At 41.4% G+C, this 19,871-nt stretch overlaps 1 protein-coding gene across 1 annotated transcript in view; it reads left to right on the plus strand.

The window, feature by feature from the left end:
• Positions 1 to 1,638: 1,638 nt before the first annotated feature.
• The window catches only part of hs3st4 (heparan sulfate (glucosamine) 3-O-sulfotransferase 4), a gene marked incomplete at its 3' end in the record, with an annotated part of 71,650 nt that continues 53,417 nt past the window's right edge, over positions 1,639 to 19,871 (plus strand). Inside the window, exon 1 of the mRNA XM_080550639.1 lies at positions 1,639 to 2,282. Coding sequence (XP_080406765.1) covers positions 1,675 to 2,282 — 608 coding nt within the window. The 5' untranslated portion in view covers positions 1,639 to 1,674. The remainder of the gene's footprint in view (positions 2,283 to 19,871) is intronic.

Below are 19,871 nucleotides of genomic sequence, written 5' to 3' on the forward strand. Positions count from 1 at the left end.
GGGGACTGGGAAGGCTACTCAAGAACACTGAACTCATTGTTGTGTTCAAGAAACCATCTGGAGATGACTTTTGCTTTGTGTCATTGTGCATTATCATGCTGGAAGTAGCCATTAGAAGATGGCTAGCCCACATTGTGGCCCATTTGGGTATATCGGTGATGATTATGTGCATTGGCAATACAGATGCAGGGTCGAGTCTTGCGTGAGCTCAGACTGCAAGGATGCAATAGGCCTACTGTTTTCAGCAGCGTGATTGTTGCTCATCTTCCTATTTTGAAATGCACTCCAACCCTGTCAGGTGTATGTATAAGAGGTAGATGTATGAAAAGCGATGTCCACTTTGATATGAGTGAAGAGCTAATTCTCAATCAATATAATTTCAATTGAAGATATTATTGATCAGATTTAGTTATACACCCTACCCTCTGGTGCAATGTCCCATTATTACAGCTGGTCTTGGAGAGGTTTTTTGTAGAATGTGTGACATTGTAATATTCCAGAGAACACCAGTAGGGCGCAGGCATGAGCTACATGTAGAGATTCAATAATAATAATAATAATAATAATATTAATATTAATAATAATAATAATAATAATAATAAGTAATACAGATAATAACATTTGTTTTGTAAATAAATTGACTCATTGGTAGTACAAGCAAAGTTTCTTTACTATCTCATGTGAACTTTTATGGGGTTCCATTTGAAGGGAAAGTGTAACAAGCTATGCATTTGAATGTTAACTACCCTGAAATGAATTTACCTGCCCTGTCAGTGCCAGCCAAGGCACATGGGGGAGGAGGAGTAGTCATTCCGCCTCCACACACTATCTCAGTCATATTTGACGTTTCACAGTTTTTTTTTTATTGCCTACTCTGGCAAAGGATTGCGAAAAGTGGGTGTACACATTCAGCTTGTGCTGTTTGTACTACTGTATAGTGGCTCGGTTCGGATGAGCTCGCACAGCTGATACGCACATCGTATCTACCAATCAACAAAGGGCATAAGGACAACAACCAACATTCCTAGCCACTGAGAGGAGGCAATGAATGAATATGTATGCAACGGTTATTTACTTTCTACTGCACAAAGTTAGTAGGCATAGTGAGAGGACGACTGGGTGGCAGTTATGAATACCCTCATTGTTCGAAAGATCCAACGGATTTGTAATTGACAGTTTTGAATCTACTGTAGTGCTTGTCAGTGTACGGAGGAGTGGACCGGACTCACAGCTCAGCGGTTGACGAAGACGTGCTTTGCACACTACTTCAAACACTTTGCCGTTCCCTTTTTTCTTTTTCCGTAAAATGCCAAGACTTCGTCCATCACACTCTGCCCATTTCAAACCACGGTGCTCATTTGGACGGACGCCAGACCGCAGCCTTTCTAATCTGCAAATTCAGTCCAATAAATTGTGACATAGGCTGTCAGCGTTGGAATAAGAAATCGATACCTCAAGAAAGGGGACGCGATATTCTTCCGGAATTTTAACGATCTATTTCCCCTCTATCCTTTATAACTATGCGAATTGGCGGTAGGTCGGAGTGGTCCAGCTCCGCGCGTTTTCAGCCGGAGCAGTGCTGATAGTGACAGATTATTGTTGTTGAGTGTCCATGCAAGACTCGGGGTGGAAACATGTCTGGCCACTTCTTTGAGAGGATCACTGCTATCAGAGATGGCATTTTGGTCCAGCACTTCGGTTTTTACCTCTAAAGTGCCGCGGAAGATCTTATTCATGTTCACTCTCTCCCTCTCTGTCACCTACTTGTTCTACAGCTTGATGAGCTGCTACAACTCGTTACAGTTCCCCCTGCAAGAGAACGACGCGTACCCAGGGAGGCTGGTGACGGAGGAGACAACTTTCGCGACATTAAGGGAGCAACTTTATTCGACTTCCTCTCAGGGATATCTCGACGAGGAACTGGTAGAGGCAACTGCTGCCGAACAAACAGTTTCCACAGTCAAAGAGAATGTGGAAACCGAACAAAGGACACTGGAGTGGGTCAGGACTCAGGCGGCTCCAACTAAAGCCGCGGCGCTGTATCACTCCACCGCGCTGGAGAGGGAGCACCAGGAATTCAGCACCACGGACAACGAACTCAGGGTGAACTGTACCTCGGATTATGGGGAGAAAAAACTGCCCCAAGCCATTATAATCGGCGTAAAGAAAGGAGGTACCAGGGCTCTCCTTGAAGCTCTGAGGGTCCACCCCGACGTCAGAGCCGTTGGAAATGAGCCACATTTCTTCGACAGGAACTACGAGAGGGGGCTGGATTGGTACAGGTGCGCGCATCCACTTTCACTTCATCCATGTCTGTTCTGAGGTCTCGACTTCCAAAGCAAGCCATTGGTTGGCTTTTTCTACTTTTTAATATTTAATATTAAAAAATTATATATATATATATATATATATATATATATATATATATAAAATATATTAATAATTATAGTATAGTCATAATCCTAGTCATACATACAGTACAATTTCTCATTATGTCATAAAGTGTATCTCCCTGTACTGTACTGTAGGTAATCCATATATATATCCATGTGCATTAATTGCAAAATACCTTCCACATTGTGTAAATAATACCTATGGGTGTTCAGAACTGGCCCTATGCAACAGGTCTGAAGTGTGGTGGTGTAGTCTGGATTTGGGATGCCCATACCAAGATGTTATATTCATACTGTACTACACTAATCGCAACATCTTGCCTCAATGTGTCACAAATGTCTTTGTGCACACCTAGTCATAACAAGATAGTTACAAGATATTCAATATGATTACTTTGGCGTTCCTGTATAAAGTCTAAGATTTTGTCAAAGATTTGAGATTACAATTATGATCGGGTAATCCAAGTGTTTTACTACTCAGATCCTAAGTATTGTCCCATGTCTTTTCACCTGGGAATATTTCTAGATCTTACAGTACAGTACTCCCATCCAGGTTAATCAGTCAGAGGTGCTTCTTTTGTTTGCCATAACTATTCCTTATTGCCTATACTGTGATTTACAAGAAAATTAGAAACAGAAAGGGAAATAAAAGAATACATTGTAGGATTCAATCATGATCCGTGTGACACTAGCAATAAAGTGTCATCCCAGCAAAATTATGTTTGACTAAGGGAATGGTGGATTTCAGATGGACTCACTGAGCTGGTGAGAATGAAGCCAACACACACAGTCCCTGCGCCCAGAGCAGTGCTGTGGCTCTTTACAGCAAAGGCTGTGGCTCAGGGCTATGGGTAGGGGAGCATCTGCCTTCATCTCACTGCAGAGAGATGGGGGCTCTCGGATGTTCATTTACCCAGTGTTAATGCGAGCCGTTTCATTACGCTTACGGTGTGGGGCTCATTAGACAAGAAGGTGACAGGCTTACATAAATAACACCAAAGTGTGCTTGTGTGTTTTAGTGCCCCTGAGCCAACCAAATCCCTTAAGCGCTCTAAAATGTATTTCTACTTTCGTCCTCTGTGTAACGTTAACCTCGGGATGACGTATGCATGGAGGAATTTAAAAATCTGGTAGCCTAGGTTTTTTCACCCATGAGAAGGATATACACCGCCTGTTCCTGTTGACCAAAATGTAAAAAGTATTATGGTGTGACAGGGAAAAGGGTTCAGAGCTATGTGCCCTGTCCACAACCCTGATACTTAAGACAATACAGCACATACCCATTTTGTTATCTGTTAGGATATCATAATATTTTTGTTTTGCTTCTGCTTGAAAAAAACATCACTTCACTGTGCTCTGGCTAATCTGTGGCTAATCTTATAGGACTGAAATCATGATCAACTGATGATGACGACCATTTAATGTTGCTTTAGGAGGCTGAGTCTAATAATCTCATCAAATGCACTGAATCAATTTGGATGTGCAGCGGTGGCACATTTTACACTTTGTGATGGCGTGGAATCTGTAGGTCTGTGGAGAAAACCAGTTATTTAGTCAGAGAAGCCAGTAAAGCGTACACAGCCGGAGGTGTATAGTGTTGCTGAAGGTGTGCTTGCCGTGGTTTAGTGTACCACAGAAGCCTGATGCATATGGAATTCATCATGTATAAATATCAAGTAAAAATGGCTTTTTATGCCTCATCCGCTGGGCATATATATCTCAAGGAGTATGTTAATCTTCTTGTTCTTGAAATATGATGCAGCACCCTGGTGACATTTATTTTACCGCCTGACACAATGTTTAAAAGGCTTGTCGGGGAGGACCTTATGCCTTGTTAAACTCCTTACCGCTTTTGAAGACAAGCTATAGTTTTTATCGAGTAGGTAATTCTTTCTGTGTGTCATATGATAATAGCTCTGCTATCATTGGAAGAATCACACCACTGCTGGGAAGCCAATCGTGGTTTAAATAGGTGCTGCAAAACAACAGAGGATTAATTGCACTGGTATTTATGAACAACTCTATTGCTTGTAATACAATTGATTTTTTTCGGGAGATTCTTTGGCTTGTCTTACTGTGCACAGATCATATTGTGTGAGCTGTCAATGAAATGCATGGCTCTGAAATGCCTCTGAGGTCTCCAGGCCCTTGTATCCTTGTGTTGTGAAAACGACGCTTTGACCTCGTAAGCGATAAAAGCTGAGGATATGTGACTGTAAATCTTTGTGAGCTGTGTTGTACCTTTGCAAGGCTATGGCCCTGTGTTTCACAATGTGTCAAACAGTAATGTCACATTACAATACTGCTCATAAAGTGATGAAGTAAATATCAACATTACTACAGCTACTAGGGGTGCAACGGTTCAGTTGGCCCACAGTTCGGTATGAACCTCGGTGTTTGGGTCACGGTTTTGGTTTGGTTTCAGTAGCCTATGTGTTTTGTGCGTAAGGAGAAAATAAATGCTACAATTTATTTACAAACTGTTACTTTACTTTATTTTGCTTATACTTATGGAACTTTAACATTCAGACACATTCCAGAATATGACTGGTATATTCTAATATAAAGTATAATATTAAAAATATATGCTTAAGTATAAACAAAAAACCCTTTCAAATGTAAAAACATTAAATAAACACTTTCAAATGTAAAAGTGCCTCTTAGGCTACTGGTATAGGAGAATTAAAAGCTTGTTAGGCATATTACCGTATGTGCATATACGACACGCATGAAACAATTAATGTATCTGTTCACTGTTTTCGTTCCCTCATCATTGTATTCAATGCCAAAACCGAAATGACCCCACAACGCAGATTTGTAGCAATCCGGGGCTTCCTCTGTTGCCATGTTCTCAACTCCGCTCGCCATGAACAAACATTTGAACAAGAAGCAACTGCATTCCAGACAAGCTCGACCTCCGACTTTCAATGGAACGCAGCATAAACTGAAAAACCGACATTCCCTAGTGCGTATTGAACCGTGGATGGCGAACCGTTCGGTTCAATATAAAACCGAGAACCGTTGCACCCCTAACAGCTACTGCAGCAGCATGGTTTTTCTAGCTCTCCATCCTCAAGCCATTTCACCTCAGGTAAAGGCTTTTTTTCATTTCTAGATGCTGGCTTTCATATGATGTAGCCTTTAAAGAGAGATGAAAAGAATCAGCCTTTTCATCACCAAGGACTTTTCTCTTTGTGTGAGTTGCAATGTGTTCAGACCTACGCAGCTCTGAGGCCCACACAGTGGTCTTACCTCAGCCAAGGCCATACAATGAAGTGCTCTCATTCTTTTCTCCACTTTACTATTCATGGTCTCTTGTTTTGCGCTGAATGGTGCAAAGCTGCTGCAAAGAGTTTCACATCTCCATCTCTTTTTGTAATAATACATTCTAGAAGTGTTGGGAGTGTCAGAGCACCATGTCTGACTCTGTTACTGTGGGACTGCATGTACTCAAGCCCCAGCTTTATCCGCACCCTTCAGGAGTAAGACAGGACCCTCTGACAGGAAGTGTGTGTCGGAGACACCGATCCACTGCTGAGCAAGGCAGCAGAGAGTCTAAATCCAGCGTTTATCCCTTGTTTACCCCTTCCTCAGCATGAAGCTCCACATGCAGCTCAGCCCATGACTCTTGCTACCAGACTTGGGGCCTGTGACTCCAGTCAGCCGGGAGATGGGATGGAGGGAGGTGGGCCAGATCCCTGAGCAGGCTAGATGCCATCCCTCCATCCTCCAGCTGGGCCTGTGTGCTGCTGCAGCGCCTCCTCGTCTCCGTTCCTCCTCAGCACGGCAGAATCTGCCTACCCCTGATAAGACAGTGCCAAGGCTCGCAAGGACGCACCTCTGGGTACTCTGATGCCAACGCGGCAGTCATGGAATTAAACTTTTTAATTAGCAGTATGCCCCAGTGCCTGTGGAGTGAGTGGACTGCTGCAGTCAGGTCTGTCTCAACACCCCCACCCCCTTTTCCACTTGATTAAGCTCCCAAGCACTATAGAGCTTGTGAGATTCTACCAACGTCCAAAACAGCAATCATATTTATTTCCTGTTCCAGCATCTTTGACTGCTGTCAATGCAAACATGATACATTGTGATGACATAAATATTACCCAACAACCAGTGAGTTAAGAGGGAAATGAGAGAAGTGGCCATCGGAGAGGTGTGTCGACAGGGAATTGGTATAGGGAAACGTGAGGGAATGCTCTCCTGAATGGTTCTCTATCCCACTATTCGCTACAATACTTTATGATCGAATGGCCCAATAAATGAGTGTTCCTTCATTAGTAATAAAAATACAAATATATAGCATCATTTTAAATTGCACTTTTTTATGTTTACGTTTGTGTATTAATAACTGCATATACTTTTACAAGCCATTTGTTTCACTAATGTAAAATGTGGCCCCAAGATTAATATATATTGATATTTATTGTGTCACTCCGGGGTCAGCCTTTAGGTTCATCCCTATTCGGACATGATTAGTTTTACAAGGGTAATGTAACCGAATTCAATGATTACAATGTGAAACGTCAACATGGCCATCTCCAGACCTTACTCTGGGTACTAGTATTAATGGCTCCCCAGGGAAGTGACATAGATGGTAGTAGTAGGAAAGTCAGTGTTAAGTGTTAAGATATCCACTGTAGGCTTAGCCTACTTTTACTTGCTTGGATATTTTACCTGCACATATTGGCAAGCCAATTAACGCCACTACAACATAATTTGACAAATAACCATTGTAAACCAAAGCCTTATACCTCATTGTGGAGGACACTGAGGCAGAGGTGAGACCGACGGGTCAGGTCGTGGGTAGAATTTTACACACAGGGACAATATTCCTCAGAGTTTCAAAGGAGGAGCCATAGGCACATAGGTCCATGGACAGACCTCCGTTTTTATAGCACATCTATTTATTTATATAGCTAAATAAAGCTATGATATTGTGATCCTCATCAGAAATCAAATCATGACATTAGAAAACTAAAACCTGTTCTCCATCAGTCATTATGCACAGATGTTACCATGCTGCGGCTGTCTGTCCATGATAAAATGTCTCTGTAATGGAAGATGGAAGGACAAAATGGTATGCTTTCCTCAAAAATCAAGTGATGTCTAAGCTCATAGGCACCGAAGCTTGTGGTGATCGGTTGTAATACAGTATGTTATAGAGCCTATCCACAATTATGGATATTATCATATAATTTGTCAAAAATGTGTGCCTCATTGCGAACATCCAATGCTCCCTGTATGTTGTGGCACCAGCCCTGCTGCCTTTAACAGTCAATTCTGGATGAAAAACACAACATGAATGACATGGGTAAAACTAATCCAATGCGAATCATCCTCTGAAAAACAGATGTTGCAGGGTAATAACTACATAACCAGTACTCCCCTGTAACACTAGTCCAATCCAAATAGGGCTTAAGTCTATTTCTATTGTGACACAAGAATTATGAAATAAGTAATACTGATGCATCCGTTGTGGCTTAGGGAGAGAACTCTCTCTGGCTGTAGGCTAGTGCAGCCAATTTCATTCTACTCCTGCTCACTATTCACATCAATGCCATTCTCTCTTTATCTCTCTCTCTCTCTCTCTCTCTCTCTCTCTCTCTCTCTCTCTCTCTCTCTCTCTCTCTCCCAATCTCTCTTTCTCTCTCTCACCGATATTCATTTCCTCCTACTGCCTTGCAAAAAGCTACAATCAACTTCTGATTCCAAAAGTTGACTTTACTTAAGGTTAGAATTTAATTTGCCGATTTAATTTGCCAGCACAAAGAACTGGCAGTGGCATTATTTGCCATCAAGGCTTAGACCCACTTTAGGTGTGTGTCTAGCTAAATAGAATTCTGCTCTTCTTCATTGACAATGGGGAAGCGGGGAAGTCTTAGGCCCATATTTCTGTTCCATACCATGGAAGGATTGCCTGAAAATGACAGCCACAGTCCTGCCTGTTAAATGATTTATTTTGGATCAAAAATAAAGTATAAGCTGAAGTCATTTTAATCTTAAAAGGATTCCTATCTCCAAGGGATTATTTACTTGCCACAGAATTGCCATGATGTGCTTCTAGTCAGAAGGAACAATGATTCCATTCGGCAGAATACTGGTTTACAGCCATCTTTAAATCTCTGCGAATAAGACTTCCTTGGGACAAATAAGCATGTCAATCATACTTGTCAAGATTCCAATTTTCCTTTCGCCTCTCATCGCACTTGCGCTGTGCATGCCCCTTATCGGCTGTGAAGGATGCAGTCTCGTAACACACACCAAAAAGCGGGCTGATGCATTGTTTCAGTCAAAGCAGAAGCCTGACAGGAATGGCCATGAAGCCAAGACACAAGGGCTGCTGGGAGCATGTTTCAAATAGTGCCCATGACCTGACATGTACTTCTGGAGTGTGTTATGCTGAGGGATGTGGGAGGATGAAAATCATAACTTCTCCTTGCATGCTTCAGGCTCCACCACTATTATCATTCCACCTGCACATCCGTGATATGTTACAGTACATACATTGCCTATACAGTAGGAAATACATCAGCTTGGCCATATCGCCATAGTGAAGGAATTACATTAAGATCGGAGGCTGGATGGGATGGTGCTTTTTGCCATAAACAATAGTCTTATTTTTCAAGGATTCATCAAAGTGTCAAATTAGGAGGCAAAGTTCTGCTATTGATATGTGTTGGTCCTGTCAGCCAAAAGCAGCTTGCGACATATGACACCATCCATAGCTCAACAACAATCTGACAGGCTTAATTCAATTATGGCAGTGCGATGTGCTGAGACTCCGGAGGTGTGAGCTAATTCCTCTGTTTACACCCCTGAGTCACTGTCACAAACAAAGACAAACAGATTCATTGGCTTCCAGGAGCTTGTTTGCTGTGATTGTCCCATTGCCTTTGAAGTTTCTCATCGCTTTATGTTGTTTATTTATTCATGCTCTTTCTTTCCCTGAAAACACCATGGGGTATTCCGCTAGAATAATTTTAGCACAGTGTGAAACAATGTAGGAGCTGAGTATTAGATGTGTAAACTGCGCACAACACAGTTCTTACACAGAGATGATCTAGTTGAGTGGTGATTGGAATTTTCAGGAGGAAATCTTCATCTGGAGTTTTTTGGTTTGTTTTTAGATCACTCTTATGCGATGTATTTGGGTTCTGAAGTCTCAACTGCCATTTTCAAGCATGCTTTAGTAATCAGCCATATGAATGCTTTCCCCACCGTCAGTATGGCGGAAGTTTTTCTATACAGAGGCTACGGCATGTGCCAAACTCCTTTGAGACTTGGACTAAGCCGAAAGGATGCTTTTAGGGATTATGCTAATTAGTAATTGGTGTATCAGAAGGTGATTGTTTTTCCTGGATAATTTGGATTATTGGCATTAGAGATTTAGGGGAGAGTTGACGTGCTTTGCCTCTCTAATAGGGCCATTAAGTCCTCCCAACCATGTGAAGCCAACTCTTAGCTAATGTGGGTGATACTTTCTGTTTATTTCTCACAGCATGCCCCGCCACACACACGCACGCATGCCTGCATGCACACACTTTCACACACTTTCACACACACACACACACACACACACACACACACACACACACACACACACACACGCACACACACACACACACACACACACACACACGAAAATGTGGTACAGAGAAATCATATTAGTAGATAGATGTTTGTGTGCTTAAAAGAGAAATAACATTTCCTTGGATTTTAACTATACTTCAAAGGGTGATATGCACACAGATAGACTGAATGAGCCCTATTATGTGTGGTAATATTTAATTACTGTACACATAACACAACACACCGTAGACAAACAAATGAAAAACAAACACATACAATCACATGTTTCCCCAAGGTCTTTATTTTTCCTTGAATTGGTGAACATGTGATTTTGCTGCAAAGTTTTGTATCATAGGAAATAAGATACAACACTGTAGATGTCAAACTGCAGTTACAGTATATTCAGTAGATGTAGTTCAGAGTGAAAAATAGAAGAGGGAACATGCCAATCCATACCCAGGCTGTAGCGGGATTAAGCTCTCTCTCTTTTGTCTGAGGCTTTTCTTGAGATATGTGAGCTACACTTGGTTATTCATCCGATTCATTTTAAGTATGCTTGGGATGACACCTTCTACTACAATCGACTTCCAGTTTGTTTCATGTCTGCAAGACAAGAGGAGAGAGAATCTTAAGTATGAATTGATTTTTAAATAAGCATACATTTACCTTCAGACACCTGCAGAACATATTGGGGTTGTGCTGTGTTGCAAACAGGCTATTTTAATTGATCTCTGTGATGAACAAGGAGGACAGGCCTCCATGTCTGTTGATTCAAGGTGACTTTGCCATCACAATCCTATACTGTGTCCTTTAGTTTTTTTTAAAGGGCCAACTTACCATGAAAGCGCATCTTGGCAGAGGTGAAAAGGTAGCAGTGCTGTAACTAATGGGTTTATTTAATTTAATTTACTGCTGCTGCCCCAGGATCATAGGAGGCATGCTGCCCACAGTAAGATTGAGGTTGCTGTGGGAAAGAAAGAAAGATTAACCCTCTTTTCAGAAGGGCAAAATTAACTCTCATGTCATGCTGGATTTTCTTGGCGAGATAGCATGCTGTATAAATCTGCAGAACTAAATGAATACAGGTTTGTGGTGAAATGGAGCTCTCCAGCTTATTTCTTACAAGGTCCCTCATCAACGTCACACTTGGGCCGTGCTTGCTGGGCTGGGAATCGCTCATAAATGAAAGATTTGTAAACATGTCTACAGATGGATGCAAGGGAGCATTTGCAACAACAATGCATCTTGATTCAAACATGCCAACCAAAGGCCATTCAGGCATATCTAACCCAACTCAAGTTAAGCTTATTTTGGGGACACCGGGCTACTCTTGACATTATGATTAAAGGTAGAGGATTCTGTGGAACAGCATGGGATCCTATTGCGGTCATTATTAACATGTGCTAATAAGGAATTTATCTTGGATGCCATTGTTTTGGTCACACGTCACACCATATCTGTTTCTATCCACATTGTCTCCAATTAACAGTCTCTGAATTTCTGATGCAATCTGTGGAATATAAATGAAGCAATCCCAGCAGCCCCTGGCTCTGCATCATCTCAGCCCATGCTGAATTGCTCACTCTTAGATCTGTTTTGTAATAAACCCACTTTTTACAGGACTAAACACGTACTCACTGTACCTTGGGTAAACTCAACAAACGCTTCAGGGTTTAGAAAATTAATGTGGCATGATAATTAGTTAACCAACAGAGCGATGCCAGAGGAAGGAATTTTACACCTTGTGTTTAATAACAGATAGTTTAATTTGCCTTGCTTATAATGGGCATATGTTTCTTCAAGCTATTTTATGGTTCCAGTCTCATTTAGCTGGCTCCTTCTGTTCTGTTACACAGATGGATCTTCACAAACACACTGAATCATTCTTCTTCCAATACATCTCGGGTTTGTGGTGGCAAAACAGTGTAAAGCATTGCGAACTACAGACAGAAAGCGAATGGCTGGCCTACTGTACAGCTCAATCAGATAGATGTTGTCTAGCCAGTGTTCTAGAATTAGAATTTTAGCAACACAGCATCTGCTCAATTACTATGCTGTCGACACACAGTATTATTACGATCCTTATGTCCCTCACACTCGTATGTCTACCCTACGTGATAGCTTTGAAAAGAGAGTGTGGTGTAACCCGCTGTATTGTTAATGCAAAACGGAAGCACTCTGTAGTGTGACGTCTGCCTCAGTGCTCAATCAAAGAAACAGGATGACATTTCTAGGTGGAAAGTGTACTGCCCCCCAACCACCCCTATGTAATTTTAGAAATGTCAGAAAGCCTTCACTACATTCCAAAGAATGGCCTAAGTAATTATAGCAATATGGCAATGAATATCTTTGTAAAACAGTGTATTGCTCAGAAAAGCGTTGGCAGCACAAAGGGCCTGCCCCCCACCTCATATAAATGGTGGCCCACAAAGATAGGCATGGCCTTTGTGCTTGCATATTTTATTCCTTTTGTTTCCTCAGTCAAGGGCCTTTTTTCCATCTGGCTTGTGCATTATCTGAATGTGAAAGACACAGCAAAGTCCACCACATGTTCTGTCAATTTGTGAAACTCCACCAGAACAATCCTGGGTGATAATGGAGGTAATCATCAGGCCTCCTATGGCAGACACAATTATGGCAAATGCAGTCAGCCTGGAGCAGCCATGCATGCGATGAAGGGTAAGACACACTAAATAGTCATGTCCACCTACTTTGAAAAGCCTGTCAATCATGAATATGTATTTGTTATAGAGAACGCCCGTGTTTCAATGTGGCAACATGATACATTAAACACATTTTTTGTTTAGTATAGCTAGTCAAGTATAGCTTAAAGGCACCATATGTATGATTGCACCTTCTTTTTCCTGCAATGGGAATAACATCTAACTGAAACAATAAAACTGTCAATCATTTTCACATGTTTCAATAGTTACATGACCTTGAAACTAGCCAAGGACCTGTGTGGTTGAAATGCAGTCGTTATTTAGTTGGGAAATGTTTGCAGAAACATGTCCACGGAAATGAGCCAGCCAATGGAGACACTTGCTAAACCCAAAGTTTCAAACAAATGGATATTTAAAATTATACAACAGTTAGTTCCGACCAAGTAATTTGATTGGACAAGAGGCATTCCATGAGTGCCGATATACAGTATAACAGCACTGGGACTTTTAACTATATGTATCACTCCGCCGCACAGGTGTTCTATTAAATGACCGAGAACAGGAAACGATGGAGCAATGTACTATCTGATGTCAACTCGTCTGAATCACATTCACACATGCCACCAAAGCGACTGTCAACCGAGTCATATTTCACTGGTTGCACAATAAATGGAAACGTACAGATAAATGTACACGATACAAAGTAGCTAGACTGCGGATGTTTGTATTCAGGTTACTAGGCAACAGTCCAGTTGAAGTTCAGTTGCGGAACAATTTTGCGGAACAATTTTCAATTATTTGTTGGCGGAGCCTAAATAAATTATTAAATAAACAAACAAATCATAATCTGTTGTTGCTTATTACTGTTAACTAATAAATGACGCTGTAGAACTATTGTATAAAAGCAATATCACACTCGAGGTCGTGCTGTTATACTGAATACCTGCGGCCTTGTACCTACGACCGAATCATAGCCGTGCTGATATCCAGTATAACAACACTCCCTCTCATGTGATATTTCTTAAATATATTATCTCTTTATTCCTCAAACAAAACTCAGACAAGGATGTAATGTCAAACATGAAAAATTATCTGAATACATTTTACAAACTTGCCTTGCTCCCAGGCAGTACAGTAGGTAGCCAATGAGCCACACACATGCAAGTCACAGGTTATATGCCCAAAGCAAGTGGTAGATGCCCAGAAATGTCCTGAACATTTTGGAAAAGCAAAGTCAGGCAGAAGGGTAGGATCTTGGCAGGTACACGCACTGTCAGAGACTGCCAATGCATCTTAAGTAATGATTCAGCATGGTTATTTTATTACATTTTCAAGGGGAAATAGCTACATATTGGGTTACCTTTAATTTACATTCAAACACACAAACACATGCAAATGTTAATGAAATATTAGAAGCAGTAGATGCTTCATCTCGATATCATGACATCATGACATCCTGCTATTCAAACAAAAGTGGTCATTAACCAGTAGCATGATAGATTAGTAAACCATTGCAATCAAAGATGGTGTTTACAGCTCTACTCATTGCCAGGCACTAATAATGAGCAGCTTATATTTGTGTATGTACAAGATGGCATCAACCATGCACTGGTTCCGATTGAAACTATGCAGGTCCCTGTGCTGTATATCTTCTAGCCTGACTGGACCCTGTTGAGGCGTGATGACCCACTGGTTTGATTCAGTGTCATCAAGGCAGCCCCCTGAAAACCATATCAGGGCAGCGTCTGGGTGTGATCCCAGCCTCCTCTGTCCCCATGTTGCGTCTGGGCCATGTTTGTTTTGGAGAGAGCCCCCTGCCTCCACTGTCCTCTTTATTACTGCAGCCCCTAATGCTTTGATTTAATGCACTCTCAGAGGTCAGATATTGCGCTGGCAGCCACAGACCACTTCCCTCTTCACTGCCCCATTAATAACGGCAAACAAATCTGGGACACACTGTAAATTTCCTCCCTGGCATATTGGAGCTGTTTGGATGTGCCATGTGGACATCTTTATTATGAAGAGGAAGTATATCTCCAAAGGAAACACTTGACAGTTTGTTCTATTCCATCATGTCCAAAACATGTCCGCACTAATTAAAGGTACTATTCCCAGCAGGATAGCTGCATTCTATTACAAATCCTTTGAAGATCATCACGTTTCTGTTCATGATGCATTAGCCATGTAGAATCAGTCATCAGATTTGACCATCATGCAATCTCCTTTCTTTGAGCAAACCTGTTATTTCCGACTTCCTCAAAAATATTCTCAATCTCAGTGGTTTCTTCAGTAAAATCCAATGACAGTGCCTTGTAAAGACAAGGCATGTGTATAGTAGGAGGCATATTAGTCCAGAATACGTTTTTATGTGCGTCTACGGCTAAATCCCGGCTTTAGCAACACATGTGTTGTATTAAGCAGTGGTGCAAACTTGTCACCTTTCGGCGAAATTCACAGTTGTTACCTCAAAAAAGGTCACCCACGTGAACGGTGTAGATCTGCAAAAACATCTTTGGGAGTGGGGGGAGGGGCTTGTCTACGTCCAAGTCAGATGATGTGCGAGCTAACATCTTCTTCTGTCTGCTAAATTCCGCTGCTGTTGAAAGTCAAGGGCCTTTTTTCATCTGGCTTGTGCATTATCTGAATGGGAAAGACACAGCAGAGTCCACCACATGTTCTGTCAATTTATGAAACTCACCAGAACAATCCTGTGTGATAATGGAGGTTATCATCAGGCCTCCTATGCCATAGAATAACTTTTAGCTTCAGGCATCTAGGTACAATTCCAGTGTGAAGAACACAGAGTAACCTGTTTTCGAATTAATTATGCAGGTGTTAAGTTCAGGACCACTGCTACTTACACGTGCATAATTGTTAGACCACCGTTAGTGCTAGCTCTATCCATCTACCATCGCTAGTACTAGTGCTATCCATTTAGCACCGTTAGTGCTAGCGCTATCCCCCCCACCCCCTCACCTCCTGTCGACAACAATGTCCTCCGCTAAGGTTAGCCACGCATAGATCATTTTCTTCATTTTCAGGCAACATTTTTTTCACCTTTTTGGGCCATCACCAGTGATTAAGAGACTATCACCAGAATACATTTACCCAATTCAATGCAACCCAAATTATAAAGGAAAACAAACCTTGTTAAATGTAAACAAGGGTACAATGTATTCTCTTCTCAGACAGGCCTGTACTCCATGGAATATCATGGCTTTGTAGCGGCACAATTTCAGCACAAACATATCAGATATCCTTTCATCAATGATGCGGATGTGGTTGGACAGGAGAATTATTATTGTTGTCAGCATGTGTTTATCTTGATGTAGCCCCCAATAATCAAGTTTATCCAGCAAGCACATTTCATTTGATTCAAGTGCCATTGCAGACAGAGCCCTTTTCTGAGCATTTCGGGGGAAGATTACCATTTTCTACTGTAGACTAGAAAAAAGACTATAAATTAGTTATTTTGTAATCATTTTAAATGTTTAACTCATATTCTGTTTCTAAACACAGTAGACAATATATTATATTATCTATACAACTTGGGAAATATACATTTTCTAAGTTAGATATAGCCAAAGGGTAGCAAAGCCCCCATTTATCATTTCAGTATTTGGACCTTGACGTTCTTGAGAATTATCAATTATAACTTGTGCAAGGGATATCTGCTGTTTGAGGTGGTTTTCAAAGCATGTGTGTCCAACGTTGCCTGTAGAGTTAATTAGTTCACAGTTGCCTTTAAGTTATTACCAATAAATCTTACTCCCACTCCCACTCTCTACTGGACTCACGTACAGGTGTCCACAGACATGGCTGAAGGAGACACGGCAAAACTCACACACATGGCTGTTCACCCTTCTGTAACCTTTCTCTTAAGGCCTCCCATTTGGGTTGGAGCTGCATACAGTACTTTGAAATGATTTATAAGTACCAACTGTGGCTGTGATCATAAATGAATCATGCTGGACTGTATATTGCTCCAGTAGAGATTTGTAGGCAGGAAAAGGCTACAGTAATGCTGAATCACTGAAGCAGATGTCTTTATATAGACAAGGCAGGTAGCATATTTGAGTAACAGATACTCTGGGGACTGAAACCTTTCAGCATGCTTTCTGTTAGGGCTTGTGATTTACAACATTGCCAATGACAAAAATTGCCCTGGAAATGCATAGGACTCATTCCAGTTCTCTGCTTACACTCTTCTCCATCTTGTTTATACACCATTAATCTCCTTCTGCATCCTCCTCTTCACTTTTCTTATGAAAGCATAAACTGCCCCAGGCTACACTCATGCAACAATGGTTCACATTGTCCATAACACAGAAAAGCATTCACCTAAGTCACAGGAGACCAGAACTATTTCAGCAGTATTGGCAACGTCTGTCACAGAGGAACAGTAGCGATGACAGGATTGTTTACGATTAAGAAGTAGAGATTTTTGCCACTAGCGATCACTTGATTATGTTGTGAAATTATCTTTACCAAGAGTGGAATATTTATTTCACCCCCTACAAAAAAAACTGAAACTGAAATAATCAAAGACTAAGCACTAATTACACTCAAGAACAAAGGAGTGTTTTTAATGGTGATCAACATCAAAGTTAGTGGAGGACTCGACTCAAATGGGATCCTTAGAGAATATGAATTTTGTGTGTGTGCGTGTGTGTGTGTGCCTGCATGCATGCATGTGTGTGTGTGCATGCATGCATGGGTGTGTATGTGTGTTTTTGTTTGTGCTGAATGACGGTAACATTTTTTATGTGTAAAGTCTGTGATTCTCTGATGATTCACGCTTTGCTCAAGGAAAAAAGCAAAATGTTGGTCTGCCCCACTGAATAATCAACATCATTAGGAATTCTATTCCTCTCCCTTTGCTATTAAAAATGAACGGGCCCGCTATGGCTGCAAAACTTGGCAGCAGGGACTTAGTCTTGATTTGCGGGGGAACCAATGAAACGGCTTGGCGGGGGCGGGCATTCTCTCAGATGTTAAGACATATGAATTATGCAGAAACCAGCTGTTCCAATATTTATCACTATGTGTGAATATTCTTTAATGCATACAGGAAAGCCATAGTCATTATATCTGTTACATATTTAGGCTTAAATGTGATTGATGGATGCTAATATATGAAATATGAGGATATTAGAATTACATTCCATACAATTCTTAGCAGTGTTAACAATTGTGCTGTAACACTATCCCAATAAGATGTTCTCAGCTGTTCACTAGTAAGCAATCTCGTTATTACAAATTTCACTGTAGTAAAATTGATAACTGAAATTAATTCTAAGACAACTGGGTGAGTGAATGTATCTCATGTTTTTATACCCAGACAAAATTATACACTGGAGCATTGTTTATGCGTCAAACCAGGCCTCATTCCAGATTCCTGCTCACAAAGAAGCTCAGAATTAATTGGCAACACAAAAGTGGAGACACAGCAAACAGACACCTTTCTCACTCAGTCCACCATGCAAATAATATTCAGTATGAGAAAAGGAAAGCCAGCTGTCTTTTAAGTTTCATCCCCTCGGTTCTAATGCCAAATTCAGTTGAGCTGTGCAGTGTTTAACCTCTCCACCCCCGGATCCCCAAGGCTCTGGCAGGAATATCCTGACTAAAATTAATGCAGTGGTGGGCGGTGATCGGGGAGGTGAATGAGGGATTGTGAATGACGGTGAGATAATTGGGGTCTGCTGCAGCTCCCTTTCCCCTCTCAGATCTGGGGACAGGAATCGAAGGGAAGAGAGGGGGGAGGGTAAAGGCTTACTCAGCAGAGGAACCCATTTGAGGTGGGTATGCATACCCCCTGCTACCTTCTACTCTCATAATGGCCCTTTAGTACATTCTGAGTGAGTCTGGTTAGATATATTGCGTGTGGCTTACCTATATTGAGAGTTACTCCTCAACCGTGCTGTCAGCAGCCCCCGTGGAAAGTGCTGCCCGTGCCCGAGGGGGAATGGAGGGAGCTGCTAAGTGGTGCACCTTGGCGAGGCCTGTGTTTACCCCCGAGACACTCACAACACTGACACATGCTTTCACTTTGACTAATAAATCATTGAAGGTCTGATGTGCATCGACGGGAACGCAGTGTCAGTTTTGATACTTGATTAGCATTTCTGTCACTTCACTTTATGCTTAACATAACTCCAGCTGCGCAACTCAATTCGCACTGCCCATCGGCATGACAATGACGGGCCATTCTTCAAACTGACAGCCTGTCATGACAACATGTCCACTAAAGGAGAATCACACTGAAAGTCTTGGACACTTGCAAATATATATTTATTTTGTTTACACACAACTGCACAACCTCTCTTAATACCGGTGTCACCGTATCAGACAGTATTGCTCACTATATCTTTAACACTGCCTTTTTGTCATAGCTTTTTACATTTGCACTTCATGCTATCATCATGGTTTATGATGCCTACAGTCCTGTTATGAGTGTTAACTATCACTGTGTTGTGCAAGGAAAAATCGATGGTAAGGTCTCACTTTATTCCACTGCACCAGAACTAGAATCTCAGACTGCCTGTGGAAAACAGAGCACTGCCATGGCTATTAAAATGTAAGTGTGACTTATTAATTTATCAGTCACAGTTGTAAAATGTACTATAACGGCTCTCCTTACAGGACTGGAGAGGCCGGATAGTAGCATGCCATCCCTCTGATGATCATGACCATGCTCATTTGAGAACTTGACTTAACTTGACCTTGAAAGTTCACCTTGTTTACCCCAGGTGACTTTCCATATGGTAATGAGAGAATGGGTTATTTCTTCCCTGAGGTCCTTGTTCAGCCTTGGTACTGTATGTGTTGATATCTGTCAGCCTGGTGTGCTCCATGTCTACTGGACTATTAAATTGCTCTACTAAGGTTCTTATTCCTAGCCTTATCCCTGTGCACTTTTACAGGGCAATGTTTTATTTTTACAGGCAATTTTGATAAATCAATCTCTTATGATTTTCTGTTTTTGCTAATGGTCAAGGGTGGTTTTGTCAGACTCCAAAACAATCAATAATTATTATAATGGTTAACAACAAATTGCGTACCCTGTAATTGTTAAATAAACTTTTTTATATTCCGTACACATTTCTTTTTATTTGCTACATAATAGCATTATAGAATTATGTGAGGTCTTACATGGTTTTGTTTGTTTTATTAGTATGTGTCTTAACAATGCCAAGCTAGTCCTCTGGGTTTAGTGGTAAGCTCTGATTCTCTTCCAGAG

This window comes from Nansenia antarctica (genome assembly GCF_963989245.1).
Source record: "Nansenia antarctica genome assembly, chromosome: 2".
Taxonomy (NCBI): Eukaryota; Metazoa; Chordata; class Actinopteri; order Argentiniformes; family Microstomatidae; genus Nansenia; species Nansenia antarctica.